The sequence below is a fragment of the Gallus gallus genome, chromosome 31 (assembly GCF_016699485.2).
Source record: "Gallus gallus isolate bGalGal1 chromosome 31, bGalGal1.mat.broiler.GRCg7b, whole genome shotgun sequence".
Lineage (NCBI taxonomy): Eukaryota > Metazoa > Chordata > Aves > Galliformes > Phasianidae > Gallus > Gallus gallus.
Genome location: NC_052562.1, coordinates 543,871 through 560,787, shown reverse-complemented (window position 1 = coordinate 560,787; position 16,917 = coordinate 543,871). Strand labels below are relative to the sequence as shown.

At 45.6% G+C, this 16,917-nt stretch overlaps 1 protein-coding gene across 39 annotated transcripts in view; it reads left to right on the top strand.

Annotated features, from left to right (window-relative positions):
- LOC112531052 (cingulin-like) overlaps positions 1-14,378 on the top strand; it is a 42,177-nt gene extending 27,799 nt beyond the window's left edge. For 35 of the 39 annotated variants that reach the window (XM_040654086.2, XM_040654090.2, XM_040654087.2 and 32 more), the window contains 7 exons: positions 1,003-1,341; positions 2,360-2,698; positions 3,718-4,056; positions 5,058-5,393; positions 6,794-7,132; positions 10,434-10,460; positions 12,075-14,378. In XM_040654086.2, coding sequence (XP_040510020.1) covers positions 1,003-1,341; positions 2,360-2,698; positions 3,718-4,056; positions 5,058-5,393; positions 6,794-7,132; positions 10,434-10,460; positions 12,075-12,634 — 2,279 coding nt within the window. In that variant the 3' untranslated portion in view covers positions 12,635-14,378. Of the gene's footprint in view, positions 1-1,002; positions 1,342-2,359; positions 2,699-3,717; positions 4,057-5,057; positions 5,394-6,793; positions 7,133-7,808; positions 7,892-10,433; positions 10,461-12,074 lie in introns of all 39 variants that reach the window. The other 4 variants (XR_005842231.2, XM_040654083.2, XM_040654082.2 and 1 more) reach the window with 4 other exon arrangements.
- The last annotated feature ends 2,539 nt before the right edge of the window (positions 14,379-16,917 follow it).

Here is a 16,917-nt window from a genome sequence, read left to right as displayed (position 1 = left end):
TTAAGAAGGCCTTCCCCTCCCTGTGCTGTAACTCCTAAGGGCAGCTCAGGAGCGCACAAACACTCACACAGTCTCCTCTAATGTGATGGGAGGGAGAACTGAAAAGGTAAGGGTGAGAACAGAGCAGTTCGGGAAAGCTAATTGAACAGATGAAGTGAACAGTGGGCACACATGAAAATGAACATCAGGAATTCATTGTCTACTTCCCACTGTCCAACAGATTTCAGCAGTTTCCAAGAAAGCGGGGCTAAATTGTGTATGAGGAGCTCTCAATGCTTTTCACACGCAGTGAAGGACCCTGCTGAGTCTCTAGCATTTCCAGCCTATGTAACCTGCTACAATCTCTCCCTTTCCCCATATTGCTAATCAACAAACAGCCTTCTATCCCACAGTGCACAGACTGTGGCTTGAAGAGATGGCATAGTACAATTCCTACCCTCTGTTCTGCCTGTACAGACTTTGCAAAGCCTTCAGGCAGAATCTTAAGGCCTGTGCCTTTTCCGCATTCCTCTGGCACTCAATCAATCCCTGTCAGTGTTGCAGAGGTAGAATTTTGTTCTCACTTCTGTCCTCTTCCATGCAGAGCTAGATGAAAGCATCCCGAGCTGCCTTGAAGTGCAGGAAAGGTTTCAGTTGAGTGGAGCAATGCACATAAGGGACAGAACAGTGTAGACGGAGAGGGAGGGAAGGAACTCTGGTTCAGGAGCTTGGTTTCCCTTCTTCTCTTCCACTGGAGAAGGAACAGAAAATGAGACCTGAAATGGATTCCTGCCTCTCGATACATTCTTGCCCTCTACAGAGTTCCCTTTCTGCTGAGAAGAGTTTCTGAAGGCCATGCTTCATGCTTCAGTTTACTCTACAGAATGTCTGCTTAGGAAGTAAAACTAAGGGATTGCTTCCGCTGACACTACTAACATGAAATGCACTACCTGCTCAGAGAGACAAGGCTCCAAATGGCGAAATGTAGTGTTAGTTTCCAGTCACTGTTCTCTTTTTTAACAGGAAGGACAGTGGAAACAAACACCTCATGGGGCCAAGAATCCATGCGGGAGGAGATGGAGAAGATTCTGAGCGAGAAACTGGCTGTGCTGCAGAGACAACTGGAAATGACCCAGCAAGCAATCCCACCCATGAAGGAAATGACCAACACCTGGGCCTCCCTTCAAAAACTCCCTGAGAACATGCAAGCCCTGCAGAAAGGTTTGGAGAACCTGCAGGTGTCCACAAAGGAAGACCTTCAGACGCTCAGAGCAGACCTGGAGGAAAGAGTACCAAAAGCATGGAATACACCCGAAATGCCTGAGTCTAAAGAGAATCTGGTGGAGGTGGAGAACCAGGCAGGTGAGCATGGCACCCCTTAAGAAGGCCTTCCCCTCCCTGTGCTGTAACTCCTAAGGGCAGCTCAGGAGCGCACAAACACTCACACAGTCTCCTCTAATGTGATGGGAGGGAGAACTGAAAAGGTAAGGGTGAGAACAGAGCAGTTCGGGAAAGCTAATTGAACAGATGAAGTGAACAGTGGGCACACATGAAAATGAACATCAGGAATTCATTGTCTACTTCCCACTGTCCAACAGATTTCAGCAGTTTCCAAGAAAGCGGGGCTAAATTGTGTATGAGGAGCTCTCAATGCTTTTCACACGCAGTGAAGGACCCTGCTGAGTCTCTAGCATTTCCAGCCTATGTAACCTGCTACAATCTCTCCCTTTCCCCATATTGCTAATCAACAAACAGCCTTCTATCCCACAGTGCACAGACTGTGGCTTGAAGAGATGGCATAGTACAATTCCTACCCTCTGTTCTGCCTGTACAGACTTTGCAAAGCCTTCAGGCAGAATCTTAAGGCCTGTGCCTTTTCCGCATTCCTCTGGCACTCAATCAATCCCTGTCAGTGTTGCAGAGGTAGAATTTTGTTCTCACTTCTGTCCTCTTCCATGCAGAGCTAGATGAAAGCATCCCGAGCTGCCTTGAAGTGCAGGAAAGGTTTCAGTTGAGTGGAGCAATGCACATAAGGGACAGAACAGTGTAGACGGAGAGGGAGGGAAGGAACTCTGGTTCAGGAGCTTGGTTTCCCTTCTTCTCTTCCACTGGAGAAGGAACAGAAAATGAGACCTGAAATGGATTCCTGCCTCTCGATACATTCTTGCCCTTTACAGAGTTCCCTTTCTGCTGAGAAGAGTTTCTGAAGGCCATGCTTCATGCTTCAGTTTACTCTACAGAATGTCTGCTTAGGAAGTAAAACTAAGGGATTGCTTCCGCTGACACTACTAACATGAAATGCACTACCTGCTCAGAGAGACAAGGCTCCAAATGGCGAAATGTAGTGTTAGTTTCCAGTCACTGTTCTCTTTTTTAACAGGAAGGACAGTGGAAACAAACACCTCATGGGGCCAAGAATCCATGCGGGAGGAGATGGAGAAGATTCTGAGCGAGAAACTGGCTGTGCTGCAGAGACAACTGGAAATGACCCAGCAAGCAATCCCACCCATGAAGGAAATGACCAACACCTGGGCCTCCCTTCAAAAACTCCCTGAGAACATGCAAGCCCTGCAGAAAGGTTTGGAGAACCTGCAGGTGTCCACAAAGGAAGACCTTCAGACGCTCAGAGCAGACCTGGAGGAAAGAGTACCAAAAGCATGGAATACACCCGAAATGCCTGAGTCTAAAGAGAATCTGGTGGAGGTGGAGAACCAGGCAGGTGAGCATGGCACCCCTTAAGAAGGCCTTCCCCTCCCTGTGCTGTAACTCCTAAGGGCAGCTCAGGAGCGCACAAACACTCACACAGTCTCCTCTAATGTGATGGGAGGGAGAACTGAAAAGGTAAGGGTGAGAACAGAGCAGTTCGGGAAAGCTAATTGAACAGATGAAGTGAACAGTGGGCACACATGAAAATGAACATCAGGAATTCATTGTCTACTTCCCACTGTCCAACAGATTTCAGCAGTTTCCAAGAAAGCGGGGCTAAATTGTGTATGAGGAGCTCTCAATGCTTTTCACACGCAGTGAAGGACCCTGCTGAGTCTCTAGCATTTCCAGCCTATGTAACCTGCTACAATCTCTCCCTTTCCCCATATTGCTAATCAACAAACAGCCTTCTATCCCACAGTGCACAGACTGTGGCTTGAAGAGATGGCATAGTACAATTCCTACCCTCTGTTCTGCCTGTACAGACTTTGCAAAGCCTTCAGGCAGAATCTTAAGGCCTGTGCCTTTTCCGCATTCCTCTGGCACTCAATCAATCCCTGTCAGTGTTGCAGAGGTAGAATTTTGTTCTCACTTCTGTCCTCTTCCATGCAGAGCTAGATGAAAGCATCCCGAGCTGCCTTGAAGTGCAGGAAAGGTTTCAGTTGAGTGGAGCAATGCACATAAGGGACAGAACAGTGTAGACGGAGAGGGAGGGAAGGAACTCTGGTTCAGGAGCTTGGTTTCCCTTCTTCTCTTCCACTGGAGAAGGAACAGAAAATGAGACCTGAAATGGATTCCTGCCTCTCGATACATTCTTGCCCTCTACAGAGTTCCCTTTCTGCTGAGAAGAGTTTCTGAAGGCCATGCTTCATGCTTCAGTTTACTCTACAGAATGTCTGCTTAGGAAGTAAAACTAAGGGATTGCTTCCGCTGACACTACTAACATGAAATGCACTACCTGCTCAGAGAGACAAAGCTTCAAATAGCAGGATGTAGTGTTAGTTTCCAATCTCTGTTCTCTTTTTTTAACAGGAAGGACAGTGGAAACAAACACCTCATGGGGCCAAGAATCCATGCGGGAGGAGATGGAGAAGATTCTGAGCGAGAAACTGGCTGTGCTGCAGAGACAACTGGAAATGGCCCAGCAAGCAATCCCACCCATGAAGGAAATGACCAACACCTGGGCCTCCCTTCAAAAACTCCCTGAGAACATGCAAGCCCTGCAGAAAGGTTTGGAGAACCTGCAGGTGTCCACAAAGGAAGACCTTCAGATGCTCAGAGCAGACCTGGAGGAAAGAGTACCAAAAGCAGGGAATACACCCGAAATGCCTGAGTCTAAAGAGAATCTGGTGGAGGTGGAGAACCAGGCAGGTGAGCATGGCACCCCTTAAGAAGGCCTTCCTCTCCCTGTGCTGTAACTCCTAAGGGCAGCTCAGGAGCGCACAAACACTCACACAGTCTCCTCTAATGTGATGGGAGGGAGAACTGAAAAGGTAAAGGTGAGAACAGAGCAGTTTGGGAAAGCTAATTGAACAGATGAAGTGAACAGTGGGCACACATGAAAATGAACATCAGGAATTCATTGTCTACTTCCCACTGTCCAACAGATTTCAGCAGTTTCCAAGAAAGCAGGGCTAAACTGTGTATGAGGAGCTCTCACTGCTTTTCACATGCAGTGAAGGACCCTGCTGAGTCTCTAGCATTTCCAGCCTAGGTAACCTGCTACAATCTCTCCCTTTCCCCATATTGCTAATCAACAAACAGCCTTCTATCCCACAGTGCACAGACTGTGGCTTGATGAGATGGCATAGGGCAGTTCCTACCCCGTGTTCTGCTGTGACGGCTTTAGCGAAGCCTTCAGGCAGAATCTCAAGGCCTGTGAATTTTCCCCATTCCTCTGGCACTCTATCAATCCAAATCAATGCTGCAAAGGTGGAATGTTATTCTCACTTCAGTCCTCTTCCATCAAGAGCAGGTGTACCCTGGACCTCAGAGAAGGATTCGGTTCAGTGGAGCAATGCACGTAAGAGACAGATCAGTCTAGAGGGAGAGGGCTGGAAGGAACTCTGGTTCAGGTGCTTGGTTTCACAACTTCTCCTCCATGGGATAAGGAACAGAAAATCAGACCTGAAATGGATTCCTCTCTCTCTACACGTTCTTGCAATCTACAGAGGTCTTTTTCTGCTGAAAAGTGCTTCTGAAGGCCGTGTTTTTCACTTCAGCACACTCTAGGGAACTCCTATGGAACTGAAACTATAAGGCTTCTTCCCCTAACATTCATAACATCAAATGCACTACCTGCTCAGAGAAACAAGGCCTCAAATGAGAAAGGGGCAGTATGAGTTTCCACTGACTCCTCTCTTTCTTCACAGGAAGGAAGGTGGAGATGACCTCCGTGGCCATGGAATCCATGCGGGAGGAAATGGAGAAGATTCTGAGTGAGAAACTGGCTCTGTTGCAGAGACAACTGGAGATGACCCAGCAAGCAATCCCACCCATGAAGGAAATGACCAACACCTGGGCCTCCCTTCAAAAACTCCCTGAGAACATGCAAGCCCTGCAGAAAGGTTTGGAGAACCTGCAGGTGTCCACAAAGGAAGACCTTCAGATGCTCAGAGCAGACCTGGAGGAAAGAGTACCAAAAGCATGGAATACACCCGAAATGCCTGAGTCTAAAGAGAATCTGGTGGAGGTGGAGAACCAGGCAGGTGAGCATGGCAGTTCTTAAAAAGGTCTTCCACTCCCTGTGCTGTAACTCCTAAGGGCAGCTCAGGAGCGCACAAACACTCACACAGTCTCCTCTAATGAGATGGGAGGGAGAACTGAAAAAGTCAAGGAGAGAAAACATCATGTTTGGGAAAAGCTAATTGAACAGATGAAGTGAACAGTGGGCACACATGAAAATGAACATCAGGAATTCATGGTCTACTTCCCTCTGTCCAACAGATTTCAGCAGTTTCCAGGGAAGCAGGGCTAAATTGTGTATAATTTTAATGCAGGCAGACAAACACCACAGGGTCACGATGCCACCAGAAAGGCCCTTGCTGGTGTGTAAGCACTGCTCAGAAGAACTTAAACATCTCTTTGCAGTGAACGTTATTTTCATCACAGAGTTCATACCTAGAACTTTATGAGACTCTTGGAGGAAACTGAATGATATACCAGTCATAACATAGATATTATCCCTACGTTGACATGGCTTGAGACAGTGAGTGAGCCCACAGCATTTTCTCAGAGGTTTCAGAGGAGTGCCAGCCCCTTTCTTGTGTGCCATTTCACTGAGAAGTAGCCACACAGATGGGGAGACTGCAGATGGTAAAAACAAGCCTTACTCTTTCATCCTCTTGGAAGGTACAGTTTCTGAGAAGCTCTTAGCGCTCCTAATACACAGTGAAGGATCCTGCTGGAGCTCTAGCATCTCCAGGCTGTGCAACCAGATATAGTCTTTGCCTTTCACCGCACATACTGCAAATCTGTAGAAAGCCTTCTATCCAGCAGTGCACAGACTGTGGCTTGAAGAGATGGCATAGTACAATTCCTACCCTCTGTTCTGCCTGTACAGACTTTGCAAAGCCTTCAGGCAGAATCTTAAGGCCTGTGCCTTTTCCGCATTCCTCTGGCACTCAATCAATCCCTGTCAGTGTTGCAGAGGTAGAATTTTGTTCTCACTTCTGTCCTCTTCCATGCAGAGCTAGATGAAAGCATCCCGAGCTGCCTTGAAGTGCAGGAAAGGTTTCAGTTGAGTGGAGCAATGCACATAAGGGACAGAACAGTGTAGACGGAGAGGGAGGGAAGGAACTCTGGTTCAGGAGCTTGGTTTCCCTTCTTCTCTTCCACTGGAGAAGGAACAGAAAATGAGACCTGAAATGGATTCCTGCCTCTCGATACATTCTTGCCCTCTACAGAGTTCCCTTTCTGCTGAGAAGAGTTTCTGAAGGCCATGCTTCATGCTTCAGTTTACTCTACAGAATGTCTGCTTAGGAAGTAAAACTAAGGGATTGCTTCCGCTGACACTACTAACATGAAATGCACTACCTGCTCAGAGAGACAAGGCTCCAAATGGCGAAATGTAGTGTTAGTTTCCAGTCACTGTTCTCTTTTTTAACAGGAAGGACAGTGGAAACAAACACCTCATGGGGCCAAGAATCCATGCGGGAGGAGATGGAGAAGATTCTGAGCGAGAAACTGGCTGTGCTGCAGAGACAACTGGAAATGACCCAGCAAGCAATCCCACCCATGAAGGAAATGACCAACACCTGGGCCTCCCTTCAAAAACTCCCTGAGAACATGCAAGCCCTGCAGAAAGGTTTGGAGAACCTGCAGGTGTCCACAAAGGAAGACCTTCAGATGCTCAGAGCAGACCTGGAGGAAAGGGTACCAAAAGCATGGAATGTACCCGAAATGTCTGAGTCTAAAGAGAGTCTGGTGGAGGTGGAGAACCAGGCAGGTGAGCATGGCACCCCTTGAGAAAGCCTTCCTCTCCCTGTGCTGTAACTCCTAAGTGTAGCTCAGGAGCACACAAACACTCACACAGTCTCCTCTAATGAGATGAGAGGGAGAACTGAAAAGGTAAGGGTGAGAAAAGAGCAGTTTGGGAAAAGCTAATTTAACAGGTGAAGTGAACAGTGGGCACACATGAAAATGAACATCAGGAATTCATTGTCTACTTCCCACTGTCATGCAGAGTTCAGGAGTTTCCAGGGAAGCAGGGCTAAATTCCTTATAGCTTTAATGCAGGCAGACATAAGCAGGAACATCTTCCATTACTTCTTCTTAACCATAGCCAAGCATGATCCATATGTTATAGAACACCCCTTTGGCCTGTTGGGGTCTGCTGTCCTTCAGTTGCTCAAAGCAGACCTAGAGGGCAGAAGAATGAAAGGTGAATATACATCTAAGGATTCTGGGCCAGAGAAAATTCTGTTCTTTCTGTAGTACCAGTGTGATGAGTATGGCAATCCTTAAGCAGGCTTTCATCTCCACAGATGGTAAAGTTGTTCCACAGGACTGAATCTACTGTGCAATCTGAGTTTTCATCATGCTTTTTCTGTGCTATGTATCTAATGTGGCCTCTTGCAATAACCCAAGGTGATGACATAGCACTCCTTTCACTCTTCACTTAGGACTCCGAGATTCCCTTGCTGACAGCAGCTCAGTGAGAGACTGTAGGAGTGACTGGTGAAGTGCTTGACAACTTTGTCATAGGGCAAGTATTCTCTCAGGAAACCTTTCTACCCTGGGAGGTTTGTCATTGTAAGAGGAGTGTCCCGTCTTTTCCCTGGTCTTGCCGAGATGCTAAAGGGCTTGGAGAATCTCCACTTTGAAGAACAGCTGAGTGACTTGTGTCTGATCAGCCTGGGGAAAAAAAGACTGAGAGGGCATCTAATAAATGTTTATCAATATCAAAAGGGATGGGGGAGGCAAATGGATGAGGCCAGGCTCTTCTTGATGGTGTGTAATGACAGGACGAGAAGTAATAGCCTAAAACTTGAACATACAGAGTTCCGTACTAACATGCAGAAAAACTTCTGTATGGTTAGGATGATGGAGCACTGGAACAGGATGCCCAGAGAGGTTGTGGAGTATTCTTCTGCGGAGATATTCAAGACCCTTCTGGTCACCTACCTGTGCAACCTGCTGTAGGGAACCTGCTTTGGCAGGGGGGTGGACTTTGTAACCTCTAGAGGTCCCTGCCAAACCCTGTGATCCTGTGCTTCTGTGATTCATTCATTTGACATGTGTTTCTCCTTTCTGGACTTAGGTTGATTCTGTACTGAATGGGAGCTTATGAAATGGTGTCCTGCATTTCACAACCCAGTAGTAATTGGACAATTAAAAAAGGGGAGATCGTGGATAGATGTTAGTAGGAAAATTGTTACTCCCATGGTAGTGAGGCACTGGCACAAGTTGCCCAGAGAAGCTCTGGATAACTCATGCCAGAAGGCTCTGCAAAGAGCAGGGACACCTCCTGCTCCATCAGATTGTTCAGCTCCCAGTAAAGCCAGATCTTGAATGTCCACAAAAACTGGGCATCCGCCACCTCTCTATGCAACCTGCTCCAGTTCTTCATTACCCTTATTGTAAAATCACTTCTGTTTTATACCCAATCTAAAATCATAAATTGCAATTACAAACTACCTGTCTCAGCTACCTGTCACCTACAACAGAAACAGCACACGGAGAGAACTATGTGTGCTAGAAGATGTGATGGGGAAGAGAAGAGGTGATGAACATTGCCTGGGTCAAAAACTTGGATAACTGTTCCTCTAATTGTTATAGTGCACATCTTTAGAAGAATCAGAAGCTGGAACTGAGAGTGGAAAACCAGACAGTTTCAGGGCACTCTAAGATGGTGTTACACTAGTAAAATTTCCTTTGCCACGAGGAGATGCTGCTCACTACTGATCACCAGAGAACATCCCTATCTGTAGACAGCCCACGTGTGGTCTGTGGTCAGGAGGAGTATTTCAGCAAGAACCCCCCTCCTGTAGTGTGAGAAACCTGAGAGGCTGCCCTCTAAAAAATTCATCTCCTTGTTCCCTATTCTTTCTTCCTTGACATGAACTACTTGCCTTCATTCTGCTCTTCAAAAATTCTTCCCTTAAAAGACCACTGAAAATAGTGCAGGGGTTTGATGACAATCAGTATTATACTCTATATAGTGAAGGTCTACAATGCGTAGTCAGAATTCAGATCAAGTTGTTACCAGGCCAACATCTAGACTGTGTATCTTGACCAAAGCTAGAAAGTCACCTTTCTTACCTGAGAGGCTCTCCGTTGTGAAATGGAGTCTCCATTTTTATCAGTTGTCTGGCCATTCCTTTGGTTGGTATTTCTCAACTAAAAAATAAAAAAGTAAAAAAATGAGAGGCTGAGCCCATCTCACAGCAGCTTTTTATCCTCCTTAGACTTCTCAGAAACCTAGTGGAAGTACTGTGACCCATGTCTCATGAAGCAAAAAATACACACATAAGGATTTAGCCTTTGCACTCCACAACAGGTTACCAGTCCTGTCCGTGGTCAGTGAACGTGTCTCTACAGTTGTCTTTCAGGTCTCTTGGTCTAGGAGCATAAGATCTAAATATGAACGAGGTTTCTCATCCATGAGTCACACTGAGACCTGAGGGTTGATAGAAGCATGTGTGTGTGGCAGGGGGAGTGGGGCTGGGCGCCACATAAGGCAGATAATGAGAAAACGGTGTTTGGGTTTGTATTCCTTTTTTCTTTTGTGTGGGGGCACATTCTGAGAGGAATCAAAAGCCAGATGCAACAACGGACAAGCAGCAGATTTTAAGGGACAGAAAGATAAGTGTTTCATTGAGGAAGCTTCAGCTGCAAGTACGATTTAGTTAGTAAGTGTTTGCGCTCCTGGCATCCCTAAATATGATCATCTGCATTTAGGACAAATTGAAATAACTCTGCAAATTCATGTCCCTTGTTCTCTACCCATTTCTCCCATGCCACAAGTATGGCCTTGTCTTTCTTGCCTTTAGTTATTCCTACCTTGAATTTAAGTTTGGTTATATTTGTGCTGCTGGAAGACCAAGCATTCCAATGGCCTGAGACTTTTCCTTCTATGTTGGATGGCGCAGTGGCATTTGACATGCTTACCAAACTACAGAACTAACATGTCACTGTCGGAGAACGCTGGTCTTTCGGTCAGCAGCACAGACTGTGTCTAATTGTACTTAAGACTATCATACCTTGAGAAATCTGCTTACTGTCTGCTTTAATTTTTTTTCCCACAGGTTTTTTCAAAATACAGCGCTACAAAGGTAAGCAAAAAGGAAATGAGGGACATGAATTCTTAGAGCCAGACTGAACCTCTTAAATACAAATCTAGCCCAGGTGCAGAGTTGTATGGAAGACTACATGCTCAGAAGAAGGAATGATAACTTTTTTCTTTGTTGTGCACTGCCACACACCTTATGTATGCTCAGAAGGAGGCATTTTAGTTGTGTGTAGCCAGGCGTGACTACTTGCATTGGCCACTTTAGCCTCTGTAACACACTCCTCTCTTTCCCCTCTTTGGAGTGAGAGGGGAACGATCCACAACACTGCACCTTGCCAGAGTCTTGTCCAATGTTCATCATGTACAAAGGGTACCTGGGTGTAATGAGGGAAGAAATATTTCCTTATTATTGCGCCAGTGAAAATCTCTCTTCCATTCTAACACACATTATAAAAACATCTGAGTGTGACCAAGAGAAATTTGAAGACAGAAGGAGAGATGTATTTGAGACCACAGGGTCTTCCTTGATGCTGAATGCATTCTTCAAATGAACCTTGCTAGAGTGCCTTGCATTTCATGCACACTCTGTGGACATCGTAGTCTCAGTAGAAGACCACATATCATAGAATCATAGAATCAGCAAGCCTGGAAAAGACTGCTAAGATCATCCAGTCCATCCATCCACCTATCACCAATATATTCCACTAAACCGTGTCCCTCACTAAAACATCTAAACATTTCTTGAATGCCTCCAGGATCAATGATTCTACCACCTCCCTGGGCAACTCGTTTCAGCACCTGACCATTCTTTCAGAGGAGATATTCATAGCATCAAACCTGAATCTCCCCCGGCACAACTTCAGGCCATTCCCTCTAGCCCGATTGCTAGTTACATGAGAGAAGAGGTCAACCCCCACCTCACCACAATCTCCCTTCAGGTAGTTGCAGAGAGTAATAATGTCTACCCTGAGTCTTCTCTTCTCCAGACTAAATAATTCCAGTTCCCTCAGCAACTCCTTGTAAGACTTGTGCTCCAGACCCCTCACAGCTTCATTGCTCTTCTCTGAACATGCTCCAGGGCTTTGATGTCTTTCTTGTAGTGAGGGGCCCAAAACTGAACGCAATGCTTAAGGCACAACCTCACCAGGGCTGAGTACAGAGGGATGATCACTCCCTGCTCCTACTGGCAATGCTATTTCTGATCCAAGCCAGGATGACATTGGCCTTCTTGGTTATCTGGGCACACTGCTGGCTCATGTTCAGCTGAGCATCAAACAATACCCCCATTCGGTTTCCTCTACCCTGTCTTAGAGACACTTTGTCCCAAGCCTGCAGCATTTCCTGAGGTTGTTGTGGCCAAAGTGCAGGACCCAGCACTTGGTCATGTTGAACTTCATCCCATTTGCCTCAGCCCAGCAATCATCCTGACCAGATTCCTCTGTTGGGCTGTGCTACCCCCAGGCAGTTCAACACATACTTCAAGTATTGGAAAAAAGGGACCTGGGAGAATGAGAGCTAGGGTACCTTAAGGCAGTTAGCTACTGAAAGCACCCTGAAAGGTGAAGTAAGATTTGAGTGAGGACAAAGTAAAAAAAAAGCCTAAGTAAATCCAACCTTGTGTTTTCCTGCTACTTATGACATGACTTGATCGTTGCAGTTGATGTCACTCTGAATGCTGACACAGCTCACCCCAGACTGGAAGTGTCTGAAGATGGGAAGAGCGTAACAGACACCGGTGTGATCAGACAGGTGCCCAGCAAGGAGGAGAGATTTGATTCCCACACTTTTGTGTTGGCAAAGGAAGGTTACACATCTGGGAGACAATACTTTGAAGTGGATGTTGGAAAGAGAAGAAACTGGATCTTGGGTGTTGCCTCTGAATCTGTGGCTCGTAAAGGGATTGTGACTCTATCCCCAAAGAATGGCTTCTGGGTCATAGGGTTAGCAGATGGAGAAGAGTATTGGGCCCACACAGATCCTTGGACTCGTTTGACTGTGAGTGGTAAACCAGAGAAGATTGGGATCTTTCTGAACATCTCTGCCAACAAGCTCTCATTTTACAATGCCAAAAAGAAAACAGCTTTGTACACTTTTACCAGTATTGGTGGTAGCAGACTGGAAAGGAAATTTGTTCCCTTCTTCTCAACAGGTTCCGGTGTTTCTGTGTATGACTCTGAGCCACTGAAAATAGTGCAAGAGTTTGATGATGATGATTGAATGTGTGTTTAAATACAGATTGTGAGATCAGACCGATAAGTTGTCAAAAAACCCCCGACTTTGTGCTTCCCAGTGAAAAGTGGCTAGGTAGTTGATACCAGAATTTTTCAGCACTGCTTGCTATCCCTGCTCTGAGACAGCAGAAAGAAGCCCTAGAGATCATGCTGATAAATGGACTATGACATTTGGTGTCCACTGAGAACCTTCAGGTATATTATTTGTGGGGAACTGACATGTCTTTTCAGAGCAGGAGGTGCAAGATGTGCCTTTCAACTTGATTGTCCCTGGCTGTTTTTTTCCCACCTCAGTCACACACAACCAAATTCAGTATCCAGGAGATGTCCAATGATCACATCAGATGTTGGAGATACGGTCAAGGACGCTGCAGTGAAACTCTGCTGCACAACAAGTTGGCTGCACAACAAGCTGAAGACAGTAGAAAAATATCTTGAATGATCCACTACTTAGGGAGGAGGGTCGGCACATGGGTGCATGGGGTTGTGCAACAGGTGTACGGGTACGCATGTGTGTGGAATTCTTCTGGATTATAAATCTATATAGCTAAGATAATAGATGAGAGCTGACTCCACGGCATCTATGTCTGTGTCTCTCTCCCCGGACGGGGTCCGGCAGCGGTAGAGTTTGTTGGAGCAGGGAGCTGCTGCGTCATTAGACTCACATATTTAAATTTGCATCAGTCACATCATGCTTCTTTTCTTCAGTTCAGTTCATATGTATCTTCCATGCCAGTTCTGCAGGTGTGAAGATCAGTTTGTGGTTGAAGTTCCTGGTCCTCTCCAGTGGCCTCAAAGCATAGCAAGGGTTAGTCAGTCATTCCTAAGAGTCTAAAATGTCTGAGATTAAATTTTATCCGCTGATACCAAATAAAGAAATATTAGAATTTTGCTGTTTATCCTACTGAAGCCTTAACTAACTAGTCCAATGATCCTTTAAAAATGGTGTGGAACTAATTCCTATCCCCTTATTCCAGTAGGAAATCTGAAGCATGTCTGAGGGGTTTTGTAGTGTTTCAATGTCCTACGCTTCGCAGCCAGTGATGACTGACCTATTTCACTTATCAGAATCAAGGTGCCAGAATTTCCTCCTTCACTTTGGGCACTGTAGACTACTCCAGCTTTCCTTCTATTTACAATTGCATACTATCAGTCATTTAAAGCTCCCCTCTCTGAATCTTCATGGAGTGTCTTTCTCGAAAAGGATTACAAGTCCCAGCAGTTCCATGAAATTGGAAGCTTGTTTTCAGTAACTGTTTACCTATTTTACACAGTAGTCTAAATTCTATTATTGGAATTGTTCTAAATCAGGTTTGATGAGACTTTGAACAACCTGCTATAAGGTAGGAAAGAGGTCCATTCCCATGGCACAGAGTTTAAACTAGACAATCTTGAAAGGTCTTTTCCTACTCAAACTATTCCAAGAGTCTACGAAATGAAAGCATGTAAAATCATAATAGCAACTGGAGAAACAAACACTATATGAAGGAAGATCACAAGAAATCTTCAATGAAAGTTTTTGACAAATGAATAGCAGTAGGTTTGGGAGAGTTAGGAGATAAAGATATTACACCAAACAGAAAAAAATAAATAAAAATGTTCTTCTTTCATATTGCAAGTTCTGCTTAGTGCTTATGAGTATCTATATAAATCCAAGTATAAAAATTCTACCCAGTAATTCAGTGTAATCACAGTATAAATAGAAATAAATAATTTCCTTTCTGCTGTTATTTGTCCACATCTTACTATTGTCCACTGACGTTTGCTTATGTCTCAAACATCCAAGGGGCTTACAGAATGACTAAAGTTGGAGATACCCAGAGCAGGGAAGTCTACAAGCCCTGCATGGGTGATCAAGAATCTCCAGGAAAAACTCAAACAGAAGAAAGTGTCTGTTTTTTAAACTGGTAGGACATAATGTGGTACTTGTTATACGGTATGGATCTGTGGTTAGATAGAGGCAGTAAACCCTCAGAGTTGGAATAGTTTATGGATTTATTTCATAATCAAACTCACTGATGGATCAGATGGGAGGTTGCTGTCCTTTATCATCTGCACAACCTGATGCCCTTGAAAACAGACGTAATTGTAAGCTTAAGCAAAGTGAGCTTTTTATTTGTGTTGTTGGTGCTCATGCCAAGGATGCCATTCAAAGCCTGATCATGAAAGTCGTACTAGGATACAGAGAGACAGGAATACATAGATGTACCTTGATTGCTGAGGTTCGCTGCTTTGGAGCTGTCCCAGCCGGAACCACAGCAACTGATCACGAGGTACAGGGGGGGTTTGTTTGATTCCTTTATCCAGGGAGCCCTGGGATAACAGAGCAGTCCAGCAGCTCTCGTGAGAGTGGCTGATGTGACATGAGCACTGCCAGGGCAATTAGCCCTGCTGGTTAGTCTGCTGGTTTGCCATGGCTGCACGCTGATGGAAGGCTATTGCCAGGAAAAATGTGGAGACCCAGACTTAGGTCCCATGCACACATGAAAGGAAGGCTGCTGCTAAGAAAAATGTGGAGAGTCAGACTGAGGTCCTGAAACAACATGCTAGTACGCATGTCTCTGGCTGCGGTGGGTGCCATGGCCTGGCCTTTGCAGTGTTAGACAATGAAGACAGCACCTGTGCTATATACGACCAGGTAAATGACTTACTTAGCCTTGTGGTTGACCTGAAGGAGGAGGTGGAGAGGCTGAGGAACATAAGGGAATGTGAGAGGAAGATTGATTGGTGGTGCCAGTCCCTACGGGCCCTGAGATCTAGGCAGCCAGCTGAGGCTCTACATGGAGCACATCACCCTGCCTTGCAAACAGGTGGTAGAGGGGAAATGGCAGGCAAGCAGTGTTCCTGCTACAATGAACCTCCTGTCCTCTCCTCCCCCTAACAAAATGGTGAAGAATAGACTCTCCAATCTATTCAGGTCCTGCTGAATGATAGCACAACCTTAAGGTGTGTCAGCCACTCCTCTCAGCTTTGTGTCATCAGCAAACTTGCTGAGGGTCAACTCTGTCTCTTCATTCAGGCCACTGATGAACGTGCTGAAGAAGACCAGATCCAGCACTTACCCCTGGGGAACACTGCTAGTTACAGACTTCCAACAATACTCTGTGCCACTGACCAAAGCCCCCTGAACTCTGCCACTCGTCCAGTTCTCAATCCACCTTACCATCCACTCACCTATTCCACACTACCTTCATTACAAGGATGTTGTGTGACACAGTGTCAAACACCTTGTTGAAATCAAGGTACACAACATTTACTGTTCTTCTCCCATCTATCAGCCAGTGATGTCATCATAGAAGGCTACTAGGTTGGTGGAGCATGATTTCCCCTTGGTGAATCCATGCTGACTTCCCCTTATAATCTTCTTCTCTTCCAATTACTTGGAGAAGACACTCAGAACAAGTTGTTCCATCACCTTCCTAGGGATGGAGGTAAAGCTGACTGCCATGTAGTTTCTTAGATCCTCTTTCTTGCACTTTTTGAAAACTGAAGTGACATTGGCTATCCTCCAGCCTTCATCTCTCCCCTTTGCCAAGACCTTTCAAAGATGATAGAGAGCAGTTCAGCAATTACTTCTGTCAACACCCTCAGCACGTGTGTGTGTATCCCATTAGGGCCCACAGATTTCTGTGTGTTGATGACCTCCTCAACCCTAGGGAAGCCTTCAATTCCCTAGACTTTCTCTCTAACCTATAGAGTCTGGGATTCCCAAGGGACGGTCTTTGTAGTAAAGACCGAAGCAAAGATGTCATTTATTATCTCTGCCTTTACAGCATTGTCTGTTACCAGAGCAGAGACCTTATTTAATAGGAGATTCACATTTTCTCTAGCCTTCCTGTTACTGTTGACTTACTTACAAAAATCTTTCTTGTTATCCTTGACCTCCTTTGCAAGACTAAATTCCAAGAGGGCCTTAACCTTCCTCACTGCATCCCTACAGGCCCTTACAACATTCCTATATTCTTCCCAAGTGAACAGGCCTTTTTTTCACATTTCATGGACCCTCTTCTTTCCTTTTAGTTTATCCACACATCCCTTGTTGATCCACACAGGCCTCCTGCCACCTTCCCTGATTTCTTACTCTTAGGTATGCACTAATCTTGAACTGAGTAGAAAGTGGTACTCACATGTCAACCAGCTCTCGCGGGCCCCCTTACCTTCTAATGCTCTCGCCCGTGTTATACGTCCAAGTAGCTACGTAGAAATGGTGAAGCTAACCAAGTCTTGAAATTGCAGTGGAGGAGATTTAAAACCAAGTGTCTGCAGCAC